The following is a 26,878-nucleotide window of genomic DNA, read 5'->3' on the forward strand; positions in this document are numbered from 1 at the left end:
GTCTCAAAAATCAGTTTTGTTTTCTTTTCTGATGAGATGTGTTGAGCTTTCTGCAAAGGGAAGCAGTACGTTTAAGAGGAGCGCCTTACAGGTGTTTTAAGCCTGTGGTTTATGCTGTATTGTAAGGCAAAAAAAAAAAAAAAAATTATTTAATTTATTACAGACTTGCTTCCCTCAAATCCAAAGAGAAGTCATAGGAAAGAGTGATTTTTATTCAACTCTTTGCGATACCAGCACATAGAAGCAGTTTGCCAGCTCAGCGGACACAGAGTCCCTGCATGCGAAAGCAAAACATCTCAAGTAAAACGCATAAGCCTTGTTGTGAACAGGGCTGAAAAGTACTGGGAACCAGATCCCACTGGGAATTTAGTGCCTGATTCCAAAGATGCCTTTGGAAATACTGGCCTGTATCTTTGAAAGTCATAAATTAGGCACAAGAGGATGAATAAGGTAAAATTTGATCTGAAAATTACAATCTAAAAATATATATATTTTCTTCCATTCTTAATTATTTTGGCTCTGGGTAATAACACAAATGAGACCATAAGCTTATCAAAAATACTTGCTTGGCCACCTGACAGCAGCTCTTAGATCTGTGTTAACACCTGGACTTTCTGTTGCACAGTTGCTGTTAAGAAACTAATCAGAGTGAATGTGAATCTTCCTGACAGCCTGAAAATAAGCTCCATGCTTCATGGAGGATCACAGGAGGGAATTTTGTGCTGGGAAACAGCAAAGAAGAAAATGACAATGTATAAGTTAAATGTTTGGTTAGTGCAATCTGAAAGGGGGATCCTCTGCACGTGCTGCGGTCGCTGGAAGCCTTACAGGTGTGTGGGAGCTCTGAGGACATCTTTGGACAATTCACCCCTGGTCCAGTCGGCAGAGACAAGTGCTCTGGCATCAGCTGTGCACCTGAAAATACACAAAAAAATCAGCCTATCTCCTTTTGGCCTTGTACTGTCTGTGTTGCAGGTTAAAGATTTAAATTCTCATCCTGCAGTTTGTTAGGATTGCAGTCTCTATGGTCATATCAACTGGTCCAGGCTCCTTCCACCACTCAACATCCAAGTTAGATCTTCGGATTGCCCCCTGGAGCTGCTTTTCTCCTCCTGCTGTGGATGATGGGAGCCTACAGTGACTCCAGAAGAAGCACCAAAGTTGAAAAGTAGTAGGGAACAAGGAAAGATCTGAGCATCACACATTTATAAAACCCTTTTCCAGTGTTGCTGGCTCAGGATGAAAGGACACAATATGATATGCCTGTAAGGGCAGAGTCCCCAAGATGCAGAAAAGCGTGGCAAAAATCTGCGGCCTCTTAAAATCAGCAAGGGTTTTCCCCAAGCTTCCAAGGAAGCCAGGATACCGTGCAAGACTCAGTAGCTCCTCTTCAGTACTGGCAATGCCACGGACATTCCAATGGGAACACAACCATTTCCTCTACAGTAGTTCTTCAGCAGAACAGGTTCATTCATGTTGATGCCGGATGAAGAGAACTTCATCTGCCACAGTTCAGCCAAAGCTTCCTGAGTGGTCCCATTCTTGGCTTGGTCGGACTCCTCTTCCTACAGCAATTTGCAACTTTGGGTGAGCCCAATTTGAGGACAGAAATCTGAAGTTTCAATTTTGGGGGTGATGGTCTGTTCTGCAGCTGGGCTGCAGGAAGAAGCAGGGATGAGCAGCCCAACTTCTGCCGTGTTTATTGCTATGTGGCATTGTAATGTAGCCCCTTTCCCAAAATCCTGCAGAGCACATCCAGCCATGACATGAAAACCTCATATTCCCATTGCAGGCTTAAAAACCCAAACCTATAAATCTACTGAGCTGGTGGAGCTCATTCTGTGGACAGCACGCACAGCTCCTGTTTTGGGGAGGAAACCACTCTGCTGCTGAAGATGCTGGAGGAACAGATCTGGGCAATGACCATACGCCCTATTCTTCATGGGTTTTCTGCTTTTCAGTGTGGAAAATGCCCTCAGAAAGGGTAAAAAAGCAGGCTGCCCGTGGCAGGACAGCAATCGAGGCCAGTTCTTTATCCACGATATCTGTTCTCCCTGTTTCCCTCCTGCGTTGCAGTTCGCTCTGGGGATGCATCACTCGGTTGAGCTGCTGCCGTGGGAAGGGGTGGCTGCTGGGTGGCTGATGTCTTCGGTACCAGAGCCCACTTTCTTAGGAAAATAGTGACAGGCCAGGAAAAAATGTTTTTTTCCAACATAATTTGCCAGTCCTCAGGTGGATTGTAAAAATAATAAAGCTATGGTGCCTCTTGTGAGCAGCCTTTAGCATCTGTGCAACAGAAAAGCAAACAAAACCCTAGAAAGACAGACTTTGATAACACAGAAGATGATCCTGTGTGTGTCACGTGTTACAGAGGCGACTAAATGGGAGAAGAATTGATGCAAAACGCTGTTACACACAAGAAATATCGCAATGTGGAGTTTCCCCTTTAACTGCATGCGGTTCTAATACCTGCCTGGAGAGTTGAGGTGTCGAAGGACGGGTTTTCTCCGCGGTGTGCCGAGGGTTACACACGCAGAGCCCTTCCATCCATCACCAGCGTGTGTAATTTTGCCTCCCTACGAACGGCGCAGAGAACGGTCCTTCGAACGGCCCGCGAGTGTTGGTGACGGTGGATTTTCCTGGGTTGTGAGCGATTCCTGGCGGAGCTGAGGCTTTCGCCGCGCTTTAGGAAGTGGCAGTGCCTGAGTCAACCAGGGAGGGCTTGGGGCTGGAGAAAAAAAAACCATACAAAAAAGGTTTTGTACTCTTTATCCATCCAAATCTCAGGGAGCGGGGGTCTTTAGACGTGATGCACAATTGTGAGCCCCCTGTTTCATATCACATGTATACGGACTGTCTTGTAGAAAGTCTCCTGTAGCACAGGGATATCCTGTGCCAAGGGTGACCTTGCAGTCAGACCACACCAAAGCAGGAGTTACGCATCGTGTCAGCTCTGATTAGGAAATTACAGCAAAGTCTGGGCAAAGCAGTGTTCTTGCCGTTAAGCTGCAGTGAGGTGGGAAGAGGGAGGTGAGGCCGGTTCCTACGCAGAGATGGATCCTGGAGGAGCATTAGGGTTGCGCACAGGAAAGATCTGGCTCAGTCATTGCTCTGAAGGTACTAAATTTGTCAGACTTACCGGTGTGATGCCCGAGCGCCATGAACATTACACATAAGGTCTCATCCAGTTGCCACTGGTGGGGAAACTTTGCGTGATTAAACTGGGCTCCGGCTTAAACCTTTGTTAAGGTTTAACCTTTTAAGTGAAAATTAAATTTTTAAACCTGGGAACGGGTCACTAAGGACCAGATTGCTGACGGCACCTGGTGATCCAGCCGTGGTCCGGCTCTGCCCCCTGGGTCCTGTACAGCCCTTACCAACTAAGGTGAGTTCAGCCCGTATTTTGTGTAGGGAACGAAACCGGTGAGAAAAATAAAACAGAAGCTGATGCTGAGAGACAAGCGGTGAATTTTTAGTGCTTGTTTTACTGACCTTGAACAACCCAGGGGAATCCGTGCTTGTGTTTTGCCTGCCGGAGCTGCTTTTTGTTGCTGGTTTGAATGAGCTCAGTGTTGTCTGCTCTTTCATTGAACATACCTGTGTTTTTCTCTTTTCTCTTTATTTGAGGACTGAGTCTGATATACAGTCTGTGCCTAACTCTGAGCTGCTTGCGTTTTTTAACATGAAAGAAACTGAGTGCATGCCTGAGACTGATTTCTTGAACTCTTTGATGGGATTGGTGGAATGCGATGCTAATGGCCCCAAAACTGAGCTGGCATTTGAATAAATGAATAGATCCAACAAGCCCCTCAAATTCAGCATGAGCTCTGTAGCCAAATGAGCAAGAAACGTGGGTCAGTTCAATATGACTGGGTGTCTTCTGGTAAAACAGTAATACAAGGGAAAGACTATTTTTGCTCGTCTTTACTAACAAGAGCTCCTTATGATTACATTTTCCACTCCACTGCTTGATAGTTTAAAGCGGGACGCTTTCTCTCTTTAGCAAACTCAGTCAAATGAGTGGCTGTGAACAGAGATTCACAAATAAGTGAATTGGAGTCAGTGCCGAAAGGGGGGGATCTTTTTCGTCTCCTTAAAACAGGAGGGCAAGAGGGATCTGGCTTTTGCATGTTTTGTTTTGGAAAGAACCCTCTCTAGATTAGCTCATTGGGGCAAGAAACCTCTTTTCCCTGAAGGAAAGGAAAAAAATGGGGTGCGGGGTGGGGAGAATCATACAAACCAAATGGAAATCAGAATCTGTCTCCAGCAGTTCTTTGATCCACCTGTGAAGGCACATTTAATAATAATTTAAAAAATCAGCAGGTTCCTAAGGCGCCCTCCTGCTGTTGAACGCTCACCCTCCCCAATTGATTCACTGCCATTGATCCATCTTCCAAACAGTCTTGCTGGTGCCCTTTCTCCTTGACGAGCCTGTCCAGTCTCACGTTATATAAACATTTAAAGCCTCCGGGTTAGAAAACATCCTCATTCTTTCAAGGATGTTTTAATCTTCACCGGACAATGGCTCTCTCTGTTACGGTAGAGGCTATATACGCAGCCCCTTGCAACTGTCTTGGCTTAAGTTCGATTCATTGTGGAAAGCGAGCTGACCAAGACTTCAAAACAACCTCATTCTTTACAAAATGATAACTATGGCACCATAACCTCTCCCTGAGTCTTTAGGGGGAGAAAAATCTGCCTTACTCAGAGAAAACCAGACCTCCATGGACAGCGTGAAAGGGCCTTTTCCTTTTCTATCATTGACCCAGTAGCAGAGGGGAGGGCTCTTGTGGAGAGGGATTTTCTCATACTTGCTGCATGTGGAGTGATCTGCACTGACGAATGTTTCTTTTGGAAGGTTTTCTGGTGGCCGATTTGCTGCTTAGATCGTGAAGCTGGTAATTTTAATTTCTTTTTTGCGGGCTGTGGTTTCTAATCGCGTTAATTGCTGAAGGACACAAAACTTTTACTTTCCACAGGACAACTTCATCAACCTCAGCTTCCTGCGGCTCTTCAGGGCAGCGAGACTTATCAAGCTCCTTCGCCAGGGTTACACTATCCGCATCTTGCTCTGGACGTTTGTGCAGTCTTTTAAGGTGAGTTTTAGCGGGGTGGGAGGCAGGGATGAGACGCGGGGAGATGGGAACGTCCGTAGCATCGTCCGTCGAGTATCAAAGAGCTTCCCCTTGCCAAGGGAACGGCCTCTCTGCACCTCTGCGAAGCAATCACAGGAATATTAATTGGGCAGAAGTGCTAACTGATTTTCACTGAGCATCCCCTGAAGGCTGTAGGTGCTGAGTGTTCTGGAAGATGAGCCTGAAAGCGGGATGGCCGCTGTCACGGGCTCGCAGCAAGCGCGCGGAGCTCAAGCCGCCCTTGAAAACTACCGCAAAATCCCTGTGGCAAAATCTCGAGACTCGGGTACGAGCGTAAGGAAATGGGAGTCTGACTAATCGACGCCTTAATGACTGCTGTTTGCCTGCAGCGAGTGCAAGGTTAAATTGCTTTCACCAGGTTTCAGACTTGGTAGAATGTGATAGAAGCAAAACCCAAACCGTTGCGTTTTGGTAATATAAACTGTGGAGCTGTATAACAGAGCGATGTGTTTTTATGACGTGGATGATTACACAATTGATTTTTTTTTTTTTTTTTTTTGTTCTAAAGTCAAGATAGTTGGTTTCTCTGCTTTCCTTTCCCCTGCCCTTCCCTCCCAGCAAGCCTCGGCATGTCGTGCCAGCTGGGACACTGTAGCACAGGGGCAACAGGCTGGATGTGGCGCTTTTGAACTGAGTGACCCTCAAACAACTGCCTTACAGCAGTTAGTTCTCAGCCAGCCCTTAGCTTCGAGATAGTTGTTTTCCAGATCAAAAAAAGAGCCCACGTGCCCCAAAGCTGGTTATTTTTAACAGCTCGCAGCTGTTTTGCAGCCCATTTCCACAGCTTGTTGTGCTTTGGCTCTGGTTATGGGGCATGCTGACCTTCAGCAGTCCAGGGAGGAGGTCATTTAATCTGAAATCAGGCTTTTGTAGCAGTGACACTGAGTCCTAGCACACCAGGATTTATTGGCTGTGGAGCTGTAGGGTGCAGACCCCCAGCTCCATCACACATGGTCTGTCTCCCAAAAAGAGATTCTAGAGTCATAGAATCGTCTCGGTTGGAAAGGACCTTTCAGATCACTGAGTCCAACCATCAACCTCACACTGCCAAAACCACCACTGACCCATGTCCCTCAGCACCACATCTTCCCGGCTTTTAAACACCTCCAGGGATGGGGACTCCACCACTGCCCTGCGCAGCCTCTTCCAATGCTTGATAATTCTTTTGGTGAAGAAATATTTCCTAATATCCATCCTAAACCTCCCCTGGTGCAACTTGAGGCCATTTCCTCTTGTCCCATCGCCTGTGACTTGGGAGAAGAGACCGACCCCCCCTGGCTACACCCTCCTTTCAGGGAGTTGTAGAGAGTGAGAAGGTCTCCCCTCAGCCTCCTTTTCTCCAGGCTGAACCCCCCCAGCTCCCTCAGCCTCTCCTCATAAGACTTGTGCTCCAGACCCCTCACCAGCTCCATTGCCCTTCTCTGGACCTGCTCCAGCCCCTCAATGTCTTTTTTTGTGGTGAGGGGCCCAAAACTGGACACAGCCCTCGAGGTGGGGCCTCACCAGTGCCCAGGACAGGGGGATGGTCACTGCCCCAGTCCTACTGGCCACACTGTTCCTGACACAGGCCAGGATGCTGTTGGCCTTCTTGGCCACCTGGGCACACTGCTGGCTCATCTTCAGCCAACAGTCGACCAACACCCCCAGGTCCTTTTCTGCCAGGCAGCTCCAGCTGCTCTGCCCCCAGCCTGTAGCGCTGCAGGGGGTTGTTGTGACACAAGGGCAGGACCCAGCCCTGGGTCTTTTTGAACCTCATACGCTTGACCTCCCTGGCTCTGGAGATCTCGCAGGACTTTCAGAGAAATATCAGTAGAGAAGTGATGTGGAAAGCAAAGCACAACGAGCTCAGGTTGTTCATAGTGTAGAGCTGAAGATGGATCTGTTCATACCTCACAGCCAGCAAACTTCATCTCCTGCTCGCTGGCGTGATGGCACCTCCTGAGCACCGCTCATCCACATGGTGGGTGGCTCGGCGAGCCTGAGGACTGTACCTCTGGCTCTGCACAGGGTCTCGCCCCCTTCTGGGCTGAGCTCTGAGGTCTGCGGGTGATGTCTCATGTCCTGGGTGCTGTCACAAGCTCAGGGGAGCTAGTCTGCAGATTGGTGCAACGTCAGGGTATTTTGCACGGTGCTTTCTGGAAGGCGTTATGGTGGCAACTGGTATTTAAGGATGCAGAGTGTAGTGGGATGCAGAGCAACCGGTTTCTTTTGCTTTAGCTGCACTTTCAAATACATCATGGAGTCTGAGTCAAAACTATGCAGAGAAGTTATTTTAGGTGATAAAACCATGGGGAAGAGTGTGCTCCCTCCAGAAATGGAAAAGCCTTTTTAAGAGAAGAAACGCGTTTCCCTCCTGTGGTTGGAGAGCGATGCCAGGTGGCTCTGCTCATGCCAGGCTGGGAATGCTGGCCAGCCCTGTGCCGGCTGCGAGAGAACCAGGATGGAGAACTGGTTTCAGCAGAGCATGAACATGGCTATTGCTCTGCACTGGAGCTGGTCAAGAGGGAAATTTCTGTTAGACCTTTTAGACTATAGAGGCAAAACCTTTTTGGAGGGTGGAGATGGGAATGTAGCGATTGCTCCTTTCTACTGGAGAAAGACTGCAGGCATCTGTGCTGGTGTCCCGTGGCCAGGGCTGGGAGTGAGTGTTGTATTACACAGTACGTCCTTTTGGGAGACATCAGACAAGCAGCTGATGTTCTTTCATTCACCTTCCGTGTTATGTTTTCAACAAACCATCAAGATGCTAATGGAAAGGGACTGTGACCTGGGGGGAGGGGGGTGACAAAGCCTTAGATTCATGAGGTTGTGTTTTCCTTGAGGGTGGATGGAGAGTTGGTGTAACTCCTGAGGGATCCTGCAGTCAGGAGAACCTCCACCAGAGGCTGAGAGGTGGGGTCTGCAGATGTGTCCTTGGACTGCGTTGTCTTGGCTGGATCTTGGCAGAGGCGCTCACCCAAGGCCCTTTTCAGTGTAATCCTGACCCCTTCCAGTGCGTGTGTGCAGGGTGCTGCCCCTGACGCAGGGCCGGGACCGTTCCCGGGCGGTGTGGGAGCTGCTTGGCCACCTTTCCCCCACCCCTGAGCTCTCGGTCCTTGTCCCTTGTGCAAAGGTGTCCAGCAGAAACCACATCAGCCCTTTGCCTCTTGTTAGCTGCTGGGCTCTCCTGCCCTGAGCATCACACACATTCTAGCCCTAGAGCAAGATTTCTCATTTTTTCAGCTATTCCTAATTAAGAGGCATTAATTACCCTTTTATTTAGCCTGAGTGGAAAGTAGCTATTATTCTCAGTTTGGGTGACATAATTACATTGTAGTCTTCACTGATTTCTTGCTAAAACTCGGGATCTTTTTGTCCTCCTGGGATTGCAGTCTGTGCCTGTTTCAGAGTAGGAACTTGTTTCTTGGATGTATATTTTTTTTCTCCTACTAAATTTACAGCAAGGTCATTAAAAATTAATGTTTGTACAATTATGCATAGAAAGTGCCAGTGCCTGCCAGTAGCTCCAGTGCTTGCCGTGGAGCTTCTTATTGTGTTTTCCCTGCTTACTGCTTATCTGCTTGGGAGGATGCGTTGAGAGCCCTTGGAAAGCCCAGACTGGTTTGTGATCAATGAATACCTGGCTCCAGGGGTTTGTCTTCAGAAGGTTGCCAGAATCGTTCATATTCTCTTCCTGGTTCCTTCACCTGAAGGACAAATGCCACAAAACACAGTGCTGCCCAGGAATTAAATGCTACCGGCTGACATATGCATTTGCTGTCATTAATACCGCCTTCTCCTTGTCCACAGGCTTTGCCTTACGTGTGTCTCCTCATTGCAATGCTCTTCTTCATCTATGCCATTATCGGCATGCAGGTAAAATTCTGGCTTTAATACTGACCGTAAGTAGCCTGGTTTAGTCCCGCTGGTTTAGGGTGTAAATGGGATATTGCCTGCGCAGCAGGATCAACAGCTGAGTTAGGATGAAGCCAAAGTCCAGTGTCAGGTAAATTACAAGTGAAAGAAAAGGCCACTTTTTCTACCATTATTGCCAGATCTTGTGTTGAATGTGGCCCTGGGTGTACAGATATTTCATAGAATCATAGAATGGTTCGGGTTGGAAGGGACCTTAAAGATCATCCAGTTCCACCCCCTGCCCTGGGCAGGGACACCTCCCACCAGACCAGGTTGCTCCAAGCCCCGTCCAACCTGGCCTTGAACCCCTCCAGGGATGGGGCAGCCACAGCTTCTCTGGGCAACCTGGGCCAAGGTCTCACCACCCTCACAGCAAAGAATTTCTTCCTGAGATTTCATCTCCATCTCCCCTCTTTCAGTCTCAAGCCCTTCCCCCTCGTCCTATGGCTCCCCTCCCTGATCCAGAGTCCCTCCCCAGCTTTCCTGGAGCCCCTTTAGGGACTGGAAGGGGCTCTAAGGTCTCCCCGGAGCCTTCTCTTCTCCAGGCTGAACCCCCCCAACTCTCTCAGTCTGTTCCCATAGGGACGTATTTCTGGGCGTACTAAAAGAAGAGCGTGGGCGGGCGAGCTGCTGTGGAGTGAGGAGCCTCCAGCACAGATCTGTGGGGTGGCAGGGGCAGCCCTGGCTCCCGCGGGCAGGACATGTCCCTTCCTCTGGGTACAGGCATGTCAAGAGCCTGAGAGCAGGGAGCAACTTGGGACCTTTTGGAAAAGAAATGAGACAGTTTTCGTTACCTGGGATGGAGCTGAACTGTTGGAAAGGGTCTGTGTGAAGACGAAGCCTATTAAACTGATTTTTCTTCCCCATTTGATCTCCACAGCACATTTTTATCTCCCTCTTTAGCACAGACGTTTTTCTAACTTTTGAGATCCCTCGAAGCAGGACAAATTCTTTTCCTGCCTTTCCTCCCAACTCACTTGCTCTGCCTTTACTGACAACGTCCACGCGAGGTGGCGTTTGGCCTGAATCGCTTCTGTTTTCTGTGGCAGGTGTTTGGAAACATTGCACTAAATGATGAAACCTCCATTAATCGGCACAATAACTTCCGCACCTTCCTCCAAGCCCTGATGCTTCTGTTCAGGTAAGCAGAGTATAAAATAGCAGAAGAATTTCATGCCAGCAATAAGTGAATCCTTGTTTTCCCATATTTCAGCCTCTGAGACTTAGGCATCCTCTACGGAAGGTATTTGGAGTAAAGCCTTCATTCCTGCTTCCTCCTCCTCAGTGTTAAGGGTTGTCCTGGCACATCTCTGAATATGACAGGTCTGATTGAACACACAAAGTGACACCCAGCGCTGTGACACCCCACGTCAGCTCAGGCAGAAGCTTACTATAAGACAGGAACCCCCCTCTTTTAACCGATTGATGTGGTTCTTGTCATGAAGCTTACTATTTATATATTTTAATTTTTTTTTTAAGTGAGAATTTCTTTAATTGGCCATTTTTTGCCTTACCAACAAGTTAACACTTTATACGTCAATGCCACCTCTGCGTCACAGTGAGCGTGTTTCCATCTGGGTTCATTCTGCCTGGAAAGGAAGCATTTTCAAATTAAGAAAAAATAAATAAAAAAAATCAAGGAAGTGACAGATTTTCATTTTCGGACTCAGCAAAAATGAAGCGCGGGCCCTGCTCCAGATCGGGGCAGCTTTGGGGACGATGTCACTTCTCTGGAGCCACAGCGGTTCATATCTGCTCGGGCCCCACAAGCGCCGCCCGCGCCGAGGCTCGGGGCTGCGGATTATGCGGCGCTTTGTAACGGGATATCTTGCCTGGGATTTGGTTTGCATAGTTTATGGGAAGCCAGACGGAAATGAAATTAGCCCTCTCTTAGCTCGGAATAATCACCCGACTCAAAACTCTGAATTTTAATAAAACCGGATAATTATTCAGTCTCGTGGCCGGACCTCCTGGGACACAGCGGGCAGAGGCAGCGGGATGGTGATGGGGGAACTGGGTTCTGCTCAAGGGAACGGGGCTTCAGGACTCAATGCGGTGGGGGGGGCGGAATCTGCTGTATAATTCAGAGTAGCCTGGATTTTACATGGAGTACCAAGTTTTCTCAAGGACCAGCAGGAAGGCTTGCGAGCTGGCTCTGTGCACAGCTTTGTCCGGCTGAGAACAGCCCTGCGGCAGGATGAGCTGTGGAGGGGATGTCCCTAAAAGCACCTCTGAGTGGGGTGCAGAGATTACGGGGGAAAACCTGAGGTTATGTAGAAAGTCAGAGTAAGGAGCACGGAGATCCCTCAGTTTCCAATCCGTGCGTGCACGTAGTGGTTTATTTTGAGGATAGCCCCTCTGGGACTGCAAAGTTTTGCCTTTTGGTTATTTTTCTCCTTATAATAGCAGCAGAAGTTAGGGTTTGTTTTGAGTACACCTACCCGTTACTTCAGTTCTCACACCCAAAATGAGGGGGAGGAGGGAAATGATGAAGAAATGATTCCAAGGAAACCCAAGAGAATGTTATGAAAACTGGACCCGAGTCGCTATGCCCAACCAGAGCATCCTGGTATTTCTGTATCTCCCTGGTAAAGGAAATTAAGAGATTCAAGTGGAGAAGCCTGGCTTTGTTTCCCATCATCTTTGCTGGGTTTGCAGCCAGCACCAGGACGGAAATGTTAGCTGCTTTAAAAGGAAACAATCTAAACTCCATTTCCTTACATTTTCACTTTGCACTTGGCATGTTCAATTCAATCTGGTCTTATTCTCTATGAAACCAGTGGAGCTTGGTCCACCTGAGTCTGCTTGGTGTCCTTCACCCCTGTGATGGAGGGAGATGTTCTTTCTGCTTTCTTTTTTCACGTCAGCAGTTTAGATTCCTAATGTAAATATAGTCTCTTGAACTGGACACAACCTTCAATCTAATTAATTTGAAGTTAATTGGGTGCAGTGATACCGTTGAGGGGGATGCCCCCCTGGGTCTGAACAAGCTCACCCTCTGCCCTCCCACCTGCAGGAGCGCCACGGGGGAAGCCTGGCACGAGATCATGCTGTCCTGCCTGAGCAACAGAGCCTGCGACCCGCTCTCCGGCCTCACCAAAAACGAGTGTGGCAGCGATTTTGCCTATTTCTACTTCGTTTCTTTCATCTTCCTGTGCTCCTTCCTGGTAAGTCGGTCCCGATTCCTTCCCAAAGTGGAGGTGTTGGTGTGGTGTCCCCTGCAAACCCTTCCCTCCCCACCCTGTGGCCTCTTCCTCCTCCCTAATTCTGATTTATACAACATTTATACAAGACAGCTTCACTAAAAACCATTTATCATCCTGGTGATAAAATCCCTTTAATCCCCAAAGAGATCATTTAGTCATTAGTTTAAAGGGAAGGGGTTTATCTTTCCTCTCACAGGGAGGTCTAATATTTGGAATTAAGCATTAATCTGTTTTGTCTTGATTTGTAACGTGGTCTTTGAAGAAGGGGATTGGGGAGGGCAGGGTGAGAATGGCCAAGATAACGTTGGTTCAGAAGTGCCTGCAGCAGGGAGGAGCATCACACTTACTTGATGCCTTGTCTTTTATTTTGTTTGTCAAATAAATGCAACGATCATTTTCTTCTGGTGCCGGGAAAGCTTTAGGCATGAAAGTACAAAAGGCTGTTGTACTTGATCCGTGCCCGTGGTCATTGTACAGGGTCGGGTCTAAGCTTTAATAGGTGCTGGTGTCTTTGTGATCTCTTGCGTGCATGAAAGTCTCTCTGCTCTTGGGGCTCGGTTCACTTCCCTGCACCACCGGGACAGAGGAACGGAAAACCAGGGACAGGGACCCAATTAAACTTCAAGCATGAAGAGATGAAAGCCACAGCTCTGAAACGTACCGAAAAGCAGTGTCAAGCCTACAGTCATTTCCATGGGTTTGCTTTAAAATATGAGATTTGATGCTTTGTGCAGCTAATCCCTGCTATCATCAGAAACCTTTAAGCAGGAGCGAGAGGTACACGTGGCGGTTTGATGCTGGGTATAGATAGACCAGCTTCAATGGCCCCTACTGAGGTCCTTTCTCCAGCTGCTGTTGCCCCTTTGACATCCCGGGGTTTATTTCTTCTGCATATATTAAAAAACGCAGAGCCCTGAAAGCTTATACAAAGTTAATGCTCCATTTACTGCTTCCTTCAGCTCTCTGTATTTTAAAGCCAGATTCTTCCCTTGAACAAATCCCTAACACAACATCAGGCATTCTCATTGTTATTTTGAAGCGCATTATTGTTTCCAAAGCTTTTTATTAAAAAAAAAAAAAACCCAAACGACACCCCCCCCCAGCCTCACCCTCCCTGGCTCATGTCAGCCATCCCACTTGAAACCTATCAGGGGAATGGGAGGTTGGAGCACGTCTGTGCTAAATACAGCTTTGCGTGAGCTTTGTCCCTGAGCCAGCTCTCCCAGAAAACCCTGGAAAATCCCATGAAAACCGCACCCTGGGCAGACAGAGGGGAGAGCCCTTGGGAAGAGCCACGGCAGGGAGGGTAGGCTCCAAAAATAGGCAGGGGAAAGCCAAGCTGCCGGGCTGCTCCGGGACAGGGCTGTAACTCATTCCTTAAAATCATCCAGCACTTTGTTGCAATGAGCCATGTGGTTCCCCGCAAGCGATTAAAGCGTTACAGAGCCCCAGCCTCGCCAGGAGGACACGTTTTTATGGTTTGTTTGATGCTGTTACACCACAGTTTGGAAGGGAATTGGATAACGTATTTGTTGTTTCTGGCTCTTCGTGGATGTCCGGCCTGACATAGTTTTCCTCCTGTAATTTACACTGTTGAAAAGTATAAATTGAAATTTAAAAACATAAGAACTTTAGAAACAGATGTACGCAAGGAAGGGAAAACTGTACCAAGCCACAGCTGGAGCTGGGAGGAAAGGAAAGGGACTTGGGATCATGTTGGCCAACTCTCAAATGTTGTGTTGTCTCTTGATGCTCTGAGAGTGCTGTGTTAGGTGTGGGGTATCTGCAGCAGGTGAGTGAGCCCTGATGGTGTGGTTATAGGGCTTATATAGCTTTGAGTAGCTGGATTGGATGTCCTTGTCCAGTCCTGGTCTACTGGGAGGTGTCCCTGCCCATGGCAGGGGTGTTAGAACTAAGTGATCTTTAAGGTCCCTTCCAACCCAAACCATTCTATGATTCTACACTGCGCAGTTATAGCAACAAGATCCTAGGGCTTGTCTAGGCTGTGTTGCATGGAGACCTTGGGAACATCCAGGAACTGGGGTGGCATGGAGGACTGGTTTGGTTCCCCACACCCAGCAGAGCTGTTTGGGGCATTCAAGTGGACAATCCCTAATGCTCTGCCGCCGGGGAGAATTCACGCACGTTACTGCAGAAGCAGAAGCCTCCTGTGTAGCTGAGGCACTTGCAGGGCTGGCATGTGCTCTACTGCTTGGCCTGGAGAAGACCCTTGGGTGTTGTAAGACGTCCTGGTGCTCCAGTGTAGGACGTTGATAAGTTCTGCTCCCCACTTTCTTTTGGGGTGGGTTCTAAAAAGTAGAAGGACTGGGTAGTCCCTGATTGGGCGATAGTGGAGTATGTTATTAGGATAGTGAAGTCCCTGGTGGTGATACGGTGATTCATTATGGACTGTACTTGTCTGTACTGGTGGATGGTGTGTCCCAGCAAGAGCCAAGACGCCTTCCTCTCTCCAGATCACACAGGCACATGAATTCTTTGACACTGCACAAGCCCCAAACTCCATTGCCTGATTTTCTTTTAATGACCAGCCAGAGATGTCCATATTCAGCTTAATTCTGCTCATCCCCACACGAGAGCTCCCCGGCTGCCTGGCTCCCATCCTTGCTCACTGTGATGGAGGAGCAGTGCCCATGGCAGCAACTCAGCCCCCCAACAACAGACACAACGAAGGGAAAAAGGGGCCTTGCGCCAGTCAGGTCTTTATCCAGCAGAGGAGCATCCTTCCCGCCTGCTCTCCTGCTCTTCCATTCTGCTGGTGCAGCTTGATCTTTTCCCATTGAAATCCTCGTGACTCTTCCGTTGGCTTTAATAAGAGGAGAATCTTTATATGCCAGAAGCGTTGGCCGGGCTCTGTTAAACAGCAGCCATTAGAGACAGGAGCCTTTTGTGTGTCCTGCCCCTCGTCTTTCTGGGGCTCTTTGAAGGTTTGAATTGTTACGAGTCTAAAATAGGACATTCAGGCTGAAGAATGGTTTTTCCTCTAGCTGTTCTTGTCTTGGTGTGCCTTGATATGAACGTGCTGGAAGAGTTCACATCACCCAGTGGTGAACGGCAGCTGCAGCCCCTGGTGCTGGTCTGAGGCCCCATCGGGCTCTGGGATGGGTCACGCTTTAGGGCATCACCAGTGATGGGGACGTGGACAAACTGTCCGTGGTCAAAAGCCTTGGCAAACCTGCCACGTACTGCAGAGCTGGCAGTGGCTTGCAGCGTGCAGGGGAGGAGGAGGTGGCAGCAGGGTCCCCAGGGACCCAGGGCTGTTTGTCCAGTGTGTTCTCCAGGGTGCGGCTGCTTCTTGTAGAAACCACACACGCTGCTAAGGGAGTCATACCTGCTTCTCCTTCCCCATCCTTTTCCTCTTCCCCTTCCCCTTCCCCTTCCCCTTCCCCTTCCCCTTCCCCTTTCCCCTTCCCCTTCCCCCATCCTTTTCCCCTTTCCCCTTCCCCTTCCCCCATCCTTTTCCCCTTTCCCCTTCCCCTTCCCCCATCCTTTTCCCCTTTCCCCTTCCCCTTCCCCCATACTTTTCCCTTTTCCCTTCCCCCTTCCCCCCTTCCCCCTTTCCCCTTTCCCCTTCCCTTATACTTTCCCCCTTCCCCTTCCCCCATACTTTTCCCCTTCCCCCTTCCCCCATAATTTTCCCCTTCCCCCTTTCCCTTTCCCCCCTTTCCCCTTTCCCTTTCCCCCCTTCCCCCTTTCCTCTTCCCCCATAATTTTCCCCTTCCCCCTTTCCCTTTCCCCTCTTTCCCTTTCCCCCCTTTCCCCTCTTCCCCTCTTCCCCCCTTTCCCTTTCCCCCTTCCCCTTCCCCTTCCCCCTTCCCCTTCCCCCTTTCCCCTTCCCCTTCCCCCTTTCCCCTTCCCCTTCCCCCATCTTTTTCCCTCCCCCCTCCCTCTCCCCCTTCCCCTTCCCTCTCTAACTGCGTTATTTCTTCCTCTCTGCAGATGTTAAACCTGTTTGTGGCTGTGATTATGGACAATTTCGAATACCTGACCAGAGACTCCTCCATCCTTGGGCCCCATCATTTGGATGAGTTTGTTCGTGTCTGGGCTGAATATGACCCAGCTGCCTGGTATGTACACGGTTATACTTAATGTATGGAGAAAAGGATATATGCCGTGCATAAATACCATACGTATACACTCAAACAGCCTGTTTAATGTGAGGAAAACGTCTCCAAAGCCTGAGGTAACATTGCTGGTAAATGTTCCAACTTCAATTCACTGTGCACTGCACAAACCTGATGTCGTTATAAGGGCATTTCCTTCAAATAAACACAAGAGAGATATAAACCAATAAATCAAGAAAGCAAAACGCAGCCTCCTCCCCCCCCGACACACACACGGCCAAAAATTAATAGGGTAAATTCAGATGATCTTGGCTAAATGGCCAAGTAGAGAAGCTGTTTGGCATTTCCAAAAGGAGCTTTGATTGCCTTTGGTTTCTGCATCCCAGTTTGGAGATAAAAATATGCAGAATCTTTTGCCATTGGCAGCACTTCAGGTACCTCGAGAGGCTGAGCCTCGTTACACCTCCTCTGTGCAGCGTTTCTCTCCCAGCTGGGAACCACCTCTGTGGTTTCACAAATCCTGTGCAGAAACCTGAGGCCACACACACACACAAAAATAAAAATTAAGATTCAAGTTTTCCAGGTGTTCTCTCTCCCTTAAAAAGAGCTGATGTACCCCACTGCAGCATCGGAGTCAAGTGCTACAGGCTCAGACTCCATCGTTTGCTGAGAGGCAACAGGGAGTGATCTGATGTGAAAACCTCTGATTTTTAGAATCATAGAATGGTTTGGGTTGGAAGGGACCTTAAAGATCATCGACTTCCAACCCCCGTGCCATGGGCAGGGACACCTCCCACCAGATCAGGTTGCTCAAAGCCCCGTCCAGCCTGGTCTTTTGAACAGACATTTCTCGTCAAACTCAATGTTTTGATCTTGGAAGCCTCCTTCTAGTGACATCAGATTGTAGAAGGGAATTTTCTTCCCCTAAATAATATTTCAGCTTTTGGACTTGTGGTTGAAACAGAAGATGTGCAAACTAACACGAAGAAAATGCAATAAGCCTAACTTTGGAAGTATTTCAGTTCTCAGTGAGTCTCTGATAAAATGTTCCTGATAGATGAGTGTGTTAAAGAAGGAAATGGTTTTCTCGCAGCCAGACGGTGAGGTGGTTGGTTTTATGGTTTTATCTCTTTTTTTTTTGTTATTCAAAAACACCCCGAAGGAAAGCTGCACACCTGGGCTTAAGTACCAGGGCAGCAGAGCCGTGTGCTGTGTCTGTGACAGACCCGAGGGCCCATGATGAAGCATTTTAAGGAATTTTTTAAAAATAAGGGAATGGCTCTGACCAGCGATCTCTTCTAGAGCAACACTGACTTTAATATATTGCTTTTCTCCATGGTGCAGAGAAAGCTACTGCACAACAGCCCTGGGAACTGGTATTATTTTTCAGCCCTGGTATTATCTTCATTTTTAGACGCTCTGAGATACAGGTCACAGTAATTTCCTTGACATATTCTGCAGCTTGAGAAGTTGCTTGCTGGGAGACTTTTTTTCTTTTTTATTTAAACCCCTACTACTTCTGTATCCATTTTCCTCCCCACGAGTTGCTCTGCAACGAATCTCCTCTGTGTTTATAATGAAGCTGCCTCCAGCTCCTCCAGTCTTTTCACTCTTTTTTGTTTCCCTTCAGTAGAGGCAGATGCAGAAAGTGTTTGTATAATCAGCATCTCAAACTCCCTGCCAGGATGCAATTAAACTGCTTTAAAATCTCAGTTAAATTGATTTAGGCTAACTTTAAATGTAAACCCATCCCAAAATGACTGCGTTTCTCTGAACTGTGCGTGATTTTAACTAGCTCAAAGCCATCCGTACTATGAGCCTGCATAAATACTGCACACATACCAGCAGCTTGTAATCTCTGAGCAGATTTTCATTACCACGTGCTCTGTAACACAGACAAGTCCTTTGTGGGTATTTGGCAGGCAGTAAATAGCCTTTTTTTTTTTTTTCTTTCCCCTTTTTCAAATCCCGTCCTATCTCTTACCCCTAGAAAATCTCAATGAGACTGAGAATTTGGGAGTGCCTGTTCTCTCCTTAAAAAATAGCCTTGGCTCTGATCAGCATCAGTGGGAGGAGTAACACACCTGCAAGGGAAAAAATTAGTATCGATGTGCCTTTTTTTAATGTTTATGCGTTCAGGAACTTTCCACCCGTAAGAGGCACAAGCATTAAGTTTACAGAAAGATTTGCTCGCTCTCTTAACTCTGAGCGCAGAGGTTACGTTTTGTGAGTCACTCCGGGGCCAAACCTTTTCCCTTCTAGAGCTGTTAATACAGAATTATGTCATAGATTAAGATCCTAATTCTGGTTTTCTCTAACCTTGTTCCCCGTTTGCTCTGCTGTGAAGCTATTGATGTTGGCAGAGTGACCCGGGACAGGAGTGCGAATCAAAGGACAGCCAAGACGTGATGCTCGAGGCTCGATCCCAAAACGTGTGCACGTTCTGCATTTCCATGTGTGAATCGTTCCACTGAAATCACTTATGTTTTCATAAGCGGGACTAACATTTCCGCAATTTAAAAATAATCTGAAATCCATTCGCAGTTTCGGGCCAGAACAGATATTTTGACCGTTTGGGCTGAACTCCTGGGACGCTTTGGACATGGTGTTTAGCAATAACTATCCATGGACTGAGCTTAATAACTATTTTTTTAAGGTCCTGCTCCCAGCAGCACACCCCGGCTTGATCTGAAGACCCTTTCGGGGGCTTCAGAGGACCCATTTTTTTATTCAGCTGTTTGTTCCACTAGTTGGTCAAACTCATTGAAAGAAAATGTCGATCCAATTTTTGTTTTCCTTTTAGCATTTCAGCTCCCAGTATGGATGTGTAGGGGAATGGTAAATAATCACCATAGTATAATTTGCATGAAGGAAGACTCCCAGACAGTGTTGTCTTATGCTTAGATGCAGGTGAACTGGTTCCTACTTCCATCTATCACTAATGGATTGCCTCTACCAAGGTCTCTTCTTTGATTATCCCAAGAAAAAGGGAATTACAGTGTTTGTCCACTTTCCTTAGCTTAAGATCCTGGATGAAAGATGCTGCATGGGTAAAAAGTCCAAGTGTTGTTATACTTTTGTTATATAGATAATATTTTAACCATAGGCTTCATGTGTGTGTTTACATACCTATTTCCAATATCACCTTTGCTTTTGTTAAAAAATCCAACTTTCTATTAACGTTTCTGGGGAAAAACATTCCAAAGGAAGTAAAAAAAGCAGCTCTTAGCTGTTGTTCTCGATGTGTGTCACACTCAGCCGGGGTAAGTATGGGGGAACTGCTGGATTTAGGGGTGGCAGAAGCCTCGGGCTCACAGAAAAAGAGAGAGCGAGAGAAATGGGGTGCACAAAGCGGTTCAGTCTGGGCTGGGAGTTAATCAGGGAAGGAGTGAAAACATTGAATTTAAGGATGAACCAGGGAAGAAAAGAAAATTGGATTTCTCTGCGCTTTTAGTTGTTCAAGATAGATAAAACGAGCACTTTCTCTCTCTTATACTCCCCTTCCCAGTGCATACCCCTTAGAGATACTGGTATTGTCGGTCTTCCCATCCCATTCCTATCAGTTGCTCCCAAGAGTGGAGGGAGATGCTACTGGCAGCACCTTCAGTGGTTGGGAGGAGGCAGAGGTTCTCCCAAGGGAGAGCTTTTTCTGAGCTATCCGACATAAAAGGATGCCGATGAAAATAGGCAAAACTGGAATAGATTTAAACAAGCAGGGAAAGAATCCCTGATTGTCAGAATTTGCTGCCCTGAGCTCCCAATACAATGGTTTTCAAGCCTTCCGTGGACTCTTACAGAGCTCGGGGAACTGCTCACACATATTTTCCACACGCTGATTTTACAGAACCATTCTAAAATTTTGGTAAACTTCTTGACTCACTTAAACCAATATACTTTTTATAACCACAATTAGGCCTGCAGCCAAGACTTGCACAGTTTCCATTTGATCTGTTTCTAAATTAATAGTTTTGAGTTGATTGTGAAGGTTTTGAATAGACCTTAATTTTTCACATCCAAAAAGGCAGTAATATTGAAGGAGATATTCCAAAATATTCCAGCCTTCTTTATATAATGTACCAAAATAAACATAGCGAAGCCAAATCAATCTTATTTTTATTTGGAGGTCGGTTTGAAGTTCAGTACAGCTCTTTTTATACATGATTTGGTTACTTAGAAAAGATTAAGGAATCTAATCCTACTGTTAAATTAGCTGAAAATATTGTTAGGAGTTAATGAGACTGACCATAAAGCTACCTCGAGGCGTCTGATTTCACCTGCTGGTAACGAAGGCTGGATTTTCCCAGTGCCGATGGCCAAGGGATGGCTCTGGAGATGGCAGTTTCTGGACTCCCAGCAAATTGCTTATTGTCCCTGGAGCAGAACACAGCCCTGCTGGGGTTACGTAGGTGGGAACAACGGAATGTAAAGGGTCCCAAGCTCCTTTGAACCAGATAATTTGAATCCCAGTAATAATCCATTAAACAGGCTATTTGTGTGCTGGTTTTGTCGGGCTGCAGTGCCTGGGCGATGGGAAGAGGCCATCTCTAGGCAGATGCTCAGGCACAGGGAAGTAAAACATTAGGGATAAAATAATCAAATGCAATGGTTGGAAAGCCCTGCACATGGCACTGAGGGTTCCACAGAAGAAAACCCAAGGATAGAGCTTTTGTCGAGCAGCTGGAAGTTCTCTCCCTCTCTCTCGGTCTGTGTCAAAGTGCCTCCTTCGTTCCAAGCCCAGTTGCTGTCAGACTAACCTTGCTTTGCAGCGTGTTTTGCCCTTCCAACTTCTCCTGTTTGCCTGGGGAAAAACTGAATCCTCTTTGGTTTTTGCTGTCGTAACATCTGATGTTTTCTTTCCAGTTGCCGGATTCATTATAAGGATATGTACAATTTGTTACGTGTAATTGCTCCACCCCTGGGCTTAGGAAAGAAGTGCCCTCATAGGGTGGCATACAAGGTTTGGAACTTCAGAGACTCCCTCCAGCATTTTCAGTTCTGGTTTTGTTTCTTTTTAACCCCCCCCTCCCTCCCCAAATGCAAATGCAAACAGTACAGAAAAGGAACTGTAACGTAACTAACCCCTTTGCCTGAAAAAAGGAATGATTGAGTGACTGCCTCCTTTCTCCTCCATGCATCTCTTCCCCGTCTACTCCCACACCCCAGCTGGCTGGAGACAAGGCAGCTTTATGAGACAGTGAACCCTCCAGCTTCCATCCCGCCGGGTCTGGGTGGGAAGTGTTGGGGAAAAGAAGTGCAGCATCCGAGCACCTTCTCTCTATAGATACGGACCAGAGAAAAAAGTCATCCCAAGATTTCTAGGGAGAGGCGAGTCCATTTTGCTCGGGCTTCACATCATTGTCGCTCCAGTTGAATGACCAGCGTTTGAACCCTTCCCTGAGCTGAAAAGATATTGGATCTGGGCACTGGTTAACTGGGCACCAGAGTGGGATGGGGAGAGACGAAGGGATGAGCTTTTCACAGTGCAACAGCAGCAGCCAAAGGTTGCCTTGGGAGCAAAATTCCATCTCTGAGATGTCCACCACAGGACATCCAGTGAAACCTCCCGGCACAGGAAAAGAATACTGTGCTTGGGAGCTGGGGAGGGGAATTAAGGACAGATCTTGCCAACAAATGAGCACAGGGTGACACCGGGCTTCAGTGGGGTCCCAGTTACAGGCAGGGATTTTCTGGCAGTAGGTGCATGGAGAGCAGAAGGTGAAGGAGAGAAGTGGAAGCAGCCAGGATGGAGCTCACTTTTCTCTTTCACTCCAGCCCAGGTGTTTTCCATACCTGATTAGGGATTACAAGTTAACGAGCATTGCAGAGAGGTGTGAGACCCTGCACCTCCAGCTGGAGCAGGGGCAGGAGAGAGAAGCTGGGGGAAGCCATTGGCTGTAATTATAATCACTGTCTCTCAGCAGCCTTTAAATTAGCTCTGGGCTATAAAACCTGGGTGATATTTTAACTGCATCGGTTACCAAGGACAGGAATAGATGGTTTGGGCTCGGTGAGTTCTCTCTTCCACCCCCTCCTGCATCAATGCTTTGGGAATAAGAATTGAGACCCAGGGCAGGGCAGGGGCTGGAGAGCGGCTGCCGTAGTTGTCCTGCTTGGGAAAAGGGGTTTCATATGGAGTTTAGGTCCTGGTTTCCCTCCCAGTGTGGTGGAGATGATAACACTGTCCTGCTTTTCCAGGGGTTAAACTTTATTTAATAACATGCTGCAAATTACTTAGTTCTTCTCAGATGGCAGGCAGCACGGATTTTCACAATATAATGAACAGGCAGCTGGCTGGGAAAACAAAATGAGATTGTCATAGTCATGCTCCTGGTTTCAGTAGTCAGAAAAAGGTGAAGTGGGAGAATTCCTTGCTGTTTCTGCATCCCTTGCTTTTCAGGACAAGGTTTTATTTACCCCCAACATGTGCTAAAGATGTAGCGCATCTACATCTACTGATGTAGATGCCATCAGTAATGGGCTGGTCTAGGGCCTTTTCCCAAATCTCTGCAATTCCCAGTCCCCTCTAGCTGGCAGGAGAGCCAGTTTTCCTCAGTGGTGGAGACAACCAGTTGACATTGGGTCGATGAAAAGAGGGGCCCCACCAAATGTAAGGGAGATACAGGTCCCCTTTCCACCACCTTCCTGCAAATGGAATGCTGGGCTCTGGTTTGGTCAAAGCTGAGTTCAGGCTGGAGGAGAAACCCAGGCTGGCCGAGGTTTTGCAGAGTGGCACCCTTGGCTTGGAGTCAGAGCAGTCCCAGTCTGTCCCAGGATTGGCTTTTTGGCTTCTCTCGTAGCCCACAGGCCAACCTGAAACCCAAACTCTTTATTCACCGAAGGAAAGCCGACTGTTTTCTCTGAGCCCTGTCTCTCCCTGTCCCATAACTCTGCCTCCCAGCGCTCCCTGGCATGGTGAATCCAGCCTCTTGACTGACTGGTTTGGGGGGGTGAGAAGGGGAACCATCCCTCCACCCCCGCAAAGAGCCACCCAAGCCCGTACCTTCCCCACCCCGAGCGGAGACATCAATCATTCCCCGCAGGGACCCGTGTGCCTGGTGCAGCTCTGGCCACGGGCCGTCCCTGCAGCGAGGAGGAGACGTTGGGCGCTGAAACACAGCAACGGAAGCGGAAAAACCTTTCGATTTACCCACCTCTTTATTTTTGGTTTTGTTTTCCTGAGAAATCTGATTAACCGGATCTCTGTTCTCTTGTCTGCTTTCCCTTCTCTCTCCTCCTTTTCATTTGCTCCATTGTGTTGCCTTTTTTTTTTTCCCCCCCGTCCCCTTCCTTTTTTCCCCCCTCCCCAACCCGATCTGGTTTGGTTTCTGTGTCCTCTTGCTTTTGCCTCCCTCCCTTTGACTCCAAGCGGGCGCATCAGTTACACAGACATGTATGAGATGCTGAGACACATGTCCCCACCTCTAGGCCTGGGAAAGAAATGCCCTGCTCGTGTTGCCTATAAGGTAGACCAACCTCCCCCTAGAAACTCCTGCCAAACCACCAGCTTTTTTGTGCCGTGGCTGAAGCGGGTGCCGGTTTTCTGTGACATTAGTGTTGTTCTCTTGGACTTTTCTGGTGCTTTCTCTGAGCAGACTGGATTTTGGAGCTTCTGCTTTTTTTTTTTTTTTAATTTTAATTTTGTACTCTTTTTTTTGGTCTTGGTAACTATGGCACATCAGTTTGTCTTTCTAACTATGTCTCTGCTTTCTCTATCAGTGTTTCTCTCTCTCCTCTCTCATTCTGCTTCCATTTAGGCTAATTTGGGGAGGGAGGGTGCTAATGAGCAAATTACCCCACCAATATGATCCCCATTTATCTTCCTAGAGCTCTTTGACTATCCATTCTCACTAGCCCTTCAGTAGTCTGCTGTTTTTTCTCCTTCTTAATTAGATTGGAGTAATTAGAGTAGGCAGTACTGTAGGAGTTAGCAAGCTATTAAACAGAGGCAACACCAGAAGGGCTCCTTAAATACCCTCGTGAAAGAAATTATTTTAACAGCAAACATTTAAGACAGTAAGATGAAGAAATCACTCAAACTTATTGTTTATTCCGAAAAACTTTTAAATTGAGCCACACACACACACACAAAAAAAGCATTCTATCCAAAATGCTGCTGCCTTTCAGACACTGCCTGGATGAAGGTGGTGGAACTCAGGTAGAGACAGAGTTGAAATTAGGAAGCAGACCCCGATTCCTCCGGGGAAAGCCACGCTGCTCTCCCAACAGCTCACGTGGCACTTAGAAATTTGTAGCTTGAACCTCCCAGGTTTGGAGGGAGAGGTTTGTCATCAGCCTTTAGCGTTGGTGTCATTGAGCGTCCATCAAACCCAACAGGGTTTTTTTTTTTGCTGTTGACCTCATTTCAGCCACCACCAAGCCTAATTGCTGCACCCCTGCCGCGCTTGGTGCAATGGATCCAGACCACAACTTCCCCTCCTGTAGGGCTTGTTTTTTTCACCGAGCCCATATCAAAGCAGAAGAGACTCAAGCTAAACCCAAACCTGGGCCAGCCTTTGTGTAGGGCACTTTGCGGCAAGAAGCAGCTCAGATATGGCTTCCTACAAGATCCTTCCTCAGGGTGTTAGGATTTAAATGAAAAAGGAAATTACACATAACCTTAAAGCTAGCCTGTTAGGTGTCTCTTCTGCATTCCTTTTGATTTGTTTCTGGCCACTTTGGTGGCTTAGCTGCTATAAAAGAGCATCTCTATTGCGAGCAATTCACACCCACCACACCGTAACATGCTTAGGAACCCAGCCTATGTCAAAACGCCAGGTCTCAGCTACATCAGATAGAAGAGCAGGCAGATAAACATCTATCTGGAGGTACCAGTTATACACCGAAACCCAAGGCTTTTAAAGTAATCGATGTCTCCTTTTAGCACCTGTGAGTTTCCATTGACTGAGGAGGGAGCTGTGTCCCGCTGAAAGCCCGGCAGTAGACGTTTGTCTGCTTTGTGGTCACACGTGCGGACTAGAAGCATTAAGCTCCCCCTTTTTCTTTCCCATATCACTTAAAAAAGGAAGAAAAGAAAAGGGGATTAAAAAGATCATGTGTTAAAACAGGCATTTTAAACAGGCCCTTGGGCTGCTTTTCATAGTGTGGCATCTCTGTGATTGTGCTCAGCTCTTGGGGCGGATTTTCTCCGGGCAGAGGCACTTCCTAGTCTTCCGGGCCTTCCCTAGTCTCTTTCCCCTGCGTGTTAGCTGGTATCCAGTTTAATTTGTCTCTCTTTACAGAACAAATCCACAGACCTTAGACACATGTGGATGGTTTCTTTTTAAAATGCCGCCTCCTGATTTTTTTTTTTTTTTATAGTTGTCTTCAATTTTTACCCATTTTCACCCACCTCCAAAAGGTGTCTGCGTGTGACTGAACCATAAGTAGAGATGGGTTCAAGTCAAACAGCTCCAACCTAGAGCGAGCACCAAATTTCTCTGAGTTTGAAGGCGATCAGGTTCATGATGCTTGTTATCAAAAAGTCCCAAACTGCAGAAATAAGGATTTAAGACCAGATCTCAATTTTTCCCAGGGTGTAAGGCTGCAGCCTGGGCTGACCCCCATCCCAGCTGTGGCTGCTGATAAAACTAAGGCTCTATGGGGAGGCAGCGCCGCTTTTTCCTCCTCCACTTCTCTGTGCAGTGGTAGGAACAGCACATCCACGGAGACAGGTTGGTGCTGAGCATCTTCCCCTAGATGACAGCTTCATGTGGGTCTCAGCATCCCCCTGCCCTACACCTGCCGGCTGCCCCCCACAACTAGTGTCACTCCTGCCGTCCCCCCACAGTCGATGGAAGCCTCGGGGAGGCCAGTGCAGCCCACCCAGCCTCGCACACCTTCGGGCAGAGCCAGCATCCAGGGGGACAATAGTCCCCTCATCCCACAGCCATGGCTCAGTCAGTGACAAGGGCAGGCAGGGCTTTGTTTCTGCTCTCTCCCTCAGAACCAAAGGATGTTTTAAAAACCTTACTGTTCTGTCCAGCAAAAGCTCTTTTTGCCCCACGTCTCCACCCTTTTTCTTTCCATATATATATTTTCCCAGTCCTATCTGCAGTGGTTTTGTGTGTTTTCCCCCTGTCTTTGTCTGTGTTGCCTTCTCAGTACGTGCACACCGTTTCGTTTGGATTTTTCCCCCCTCTTTGCAGCCCCCTCGGCTGCTGTCCTTCCTTTCTGCTGTTTTCTGGTTCCCCTTTCTCAACTGTTCTCCTTGGTGGCCGTGACCAGTCTCTGCGGTTCCGTGCGCGTTGCTTGCTGCTTGCCCGGGGGTGCATGCCTGGGGTCCTCCAGCGCCGGGAGAGCTCTATCCCACACTGGGGAGGGTGAGGAAAGAGTGAAAAAAAATTAAATTTTACAATCTCTTCTACCTGGTCAGACGAAAAGAGGGAAGAAAACCGCTTTGGCTTCACTCTGGTGTCTTGAGATTTGATCGCTGGCCCATTTTGAGATGAGGATGGTGATTTTTAACTCTGTCTGTGGTCTCTATTGAGACTTTGAGGCCTCTTAGGTAGAATCAGCTTGTCTATAGCAAAGGGTCCTGTGG

At 47.8% G+C, this 26,878-nt stretch overlaps 1 protein-coding gene across 1 annotated transcript in view; it reads left to right on the forward strand.

The window, feature by feature from the left end:
• Positions 1-26,878, forward strand: part of CACNA1B (calcium voltage-gated channel subunit alpha1 B) — a 312,340-nt gene that overhangs the window by 261,251 nt on the left and 24,211 nt on the right. Inside the window, exons 34-39 of the mRNA XM_074160972.1 lie at positions 4,980-5,096; positions 8,946-9,011; positions 10,100-10,191; positions 12,067-12,217; positions 16,214-16,341; positions 21,199-21,295. Coding sequence (XP_074017073.1) covers positions 4,980-5,096; positions 8,946-9,011; positions 10,100-10,191; positions 12,067-12,217; positions 16,214-16,341; positions 21,199-21,295 — 651 coding nt within the window. The remainder of the gene's footprint in view (positions 1-4,979; positions 5,097-8,945; positions 9,012-10,099; positions 10,192-12,066; positions 12,218-16,213; positions 16,342-21,198; positions 21,296-26,878) is intronic.

The sequence above is a fragment of the Numenius arquata genome, chromosome 19 (assembly GCF_964106895.1).
Source record: "Numenius arquata chromosome 19, bNumArq3.hap1.1, whole genome shotgun sequence".
NCBI classification, from domain to species: domain Eukaryota; kingdom Metazoa; phylum Chordata; class Aves; order Charadriiformes; family Scolopacidae; genus Numenius; species Numenius arquata.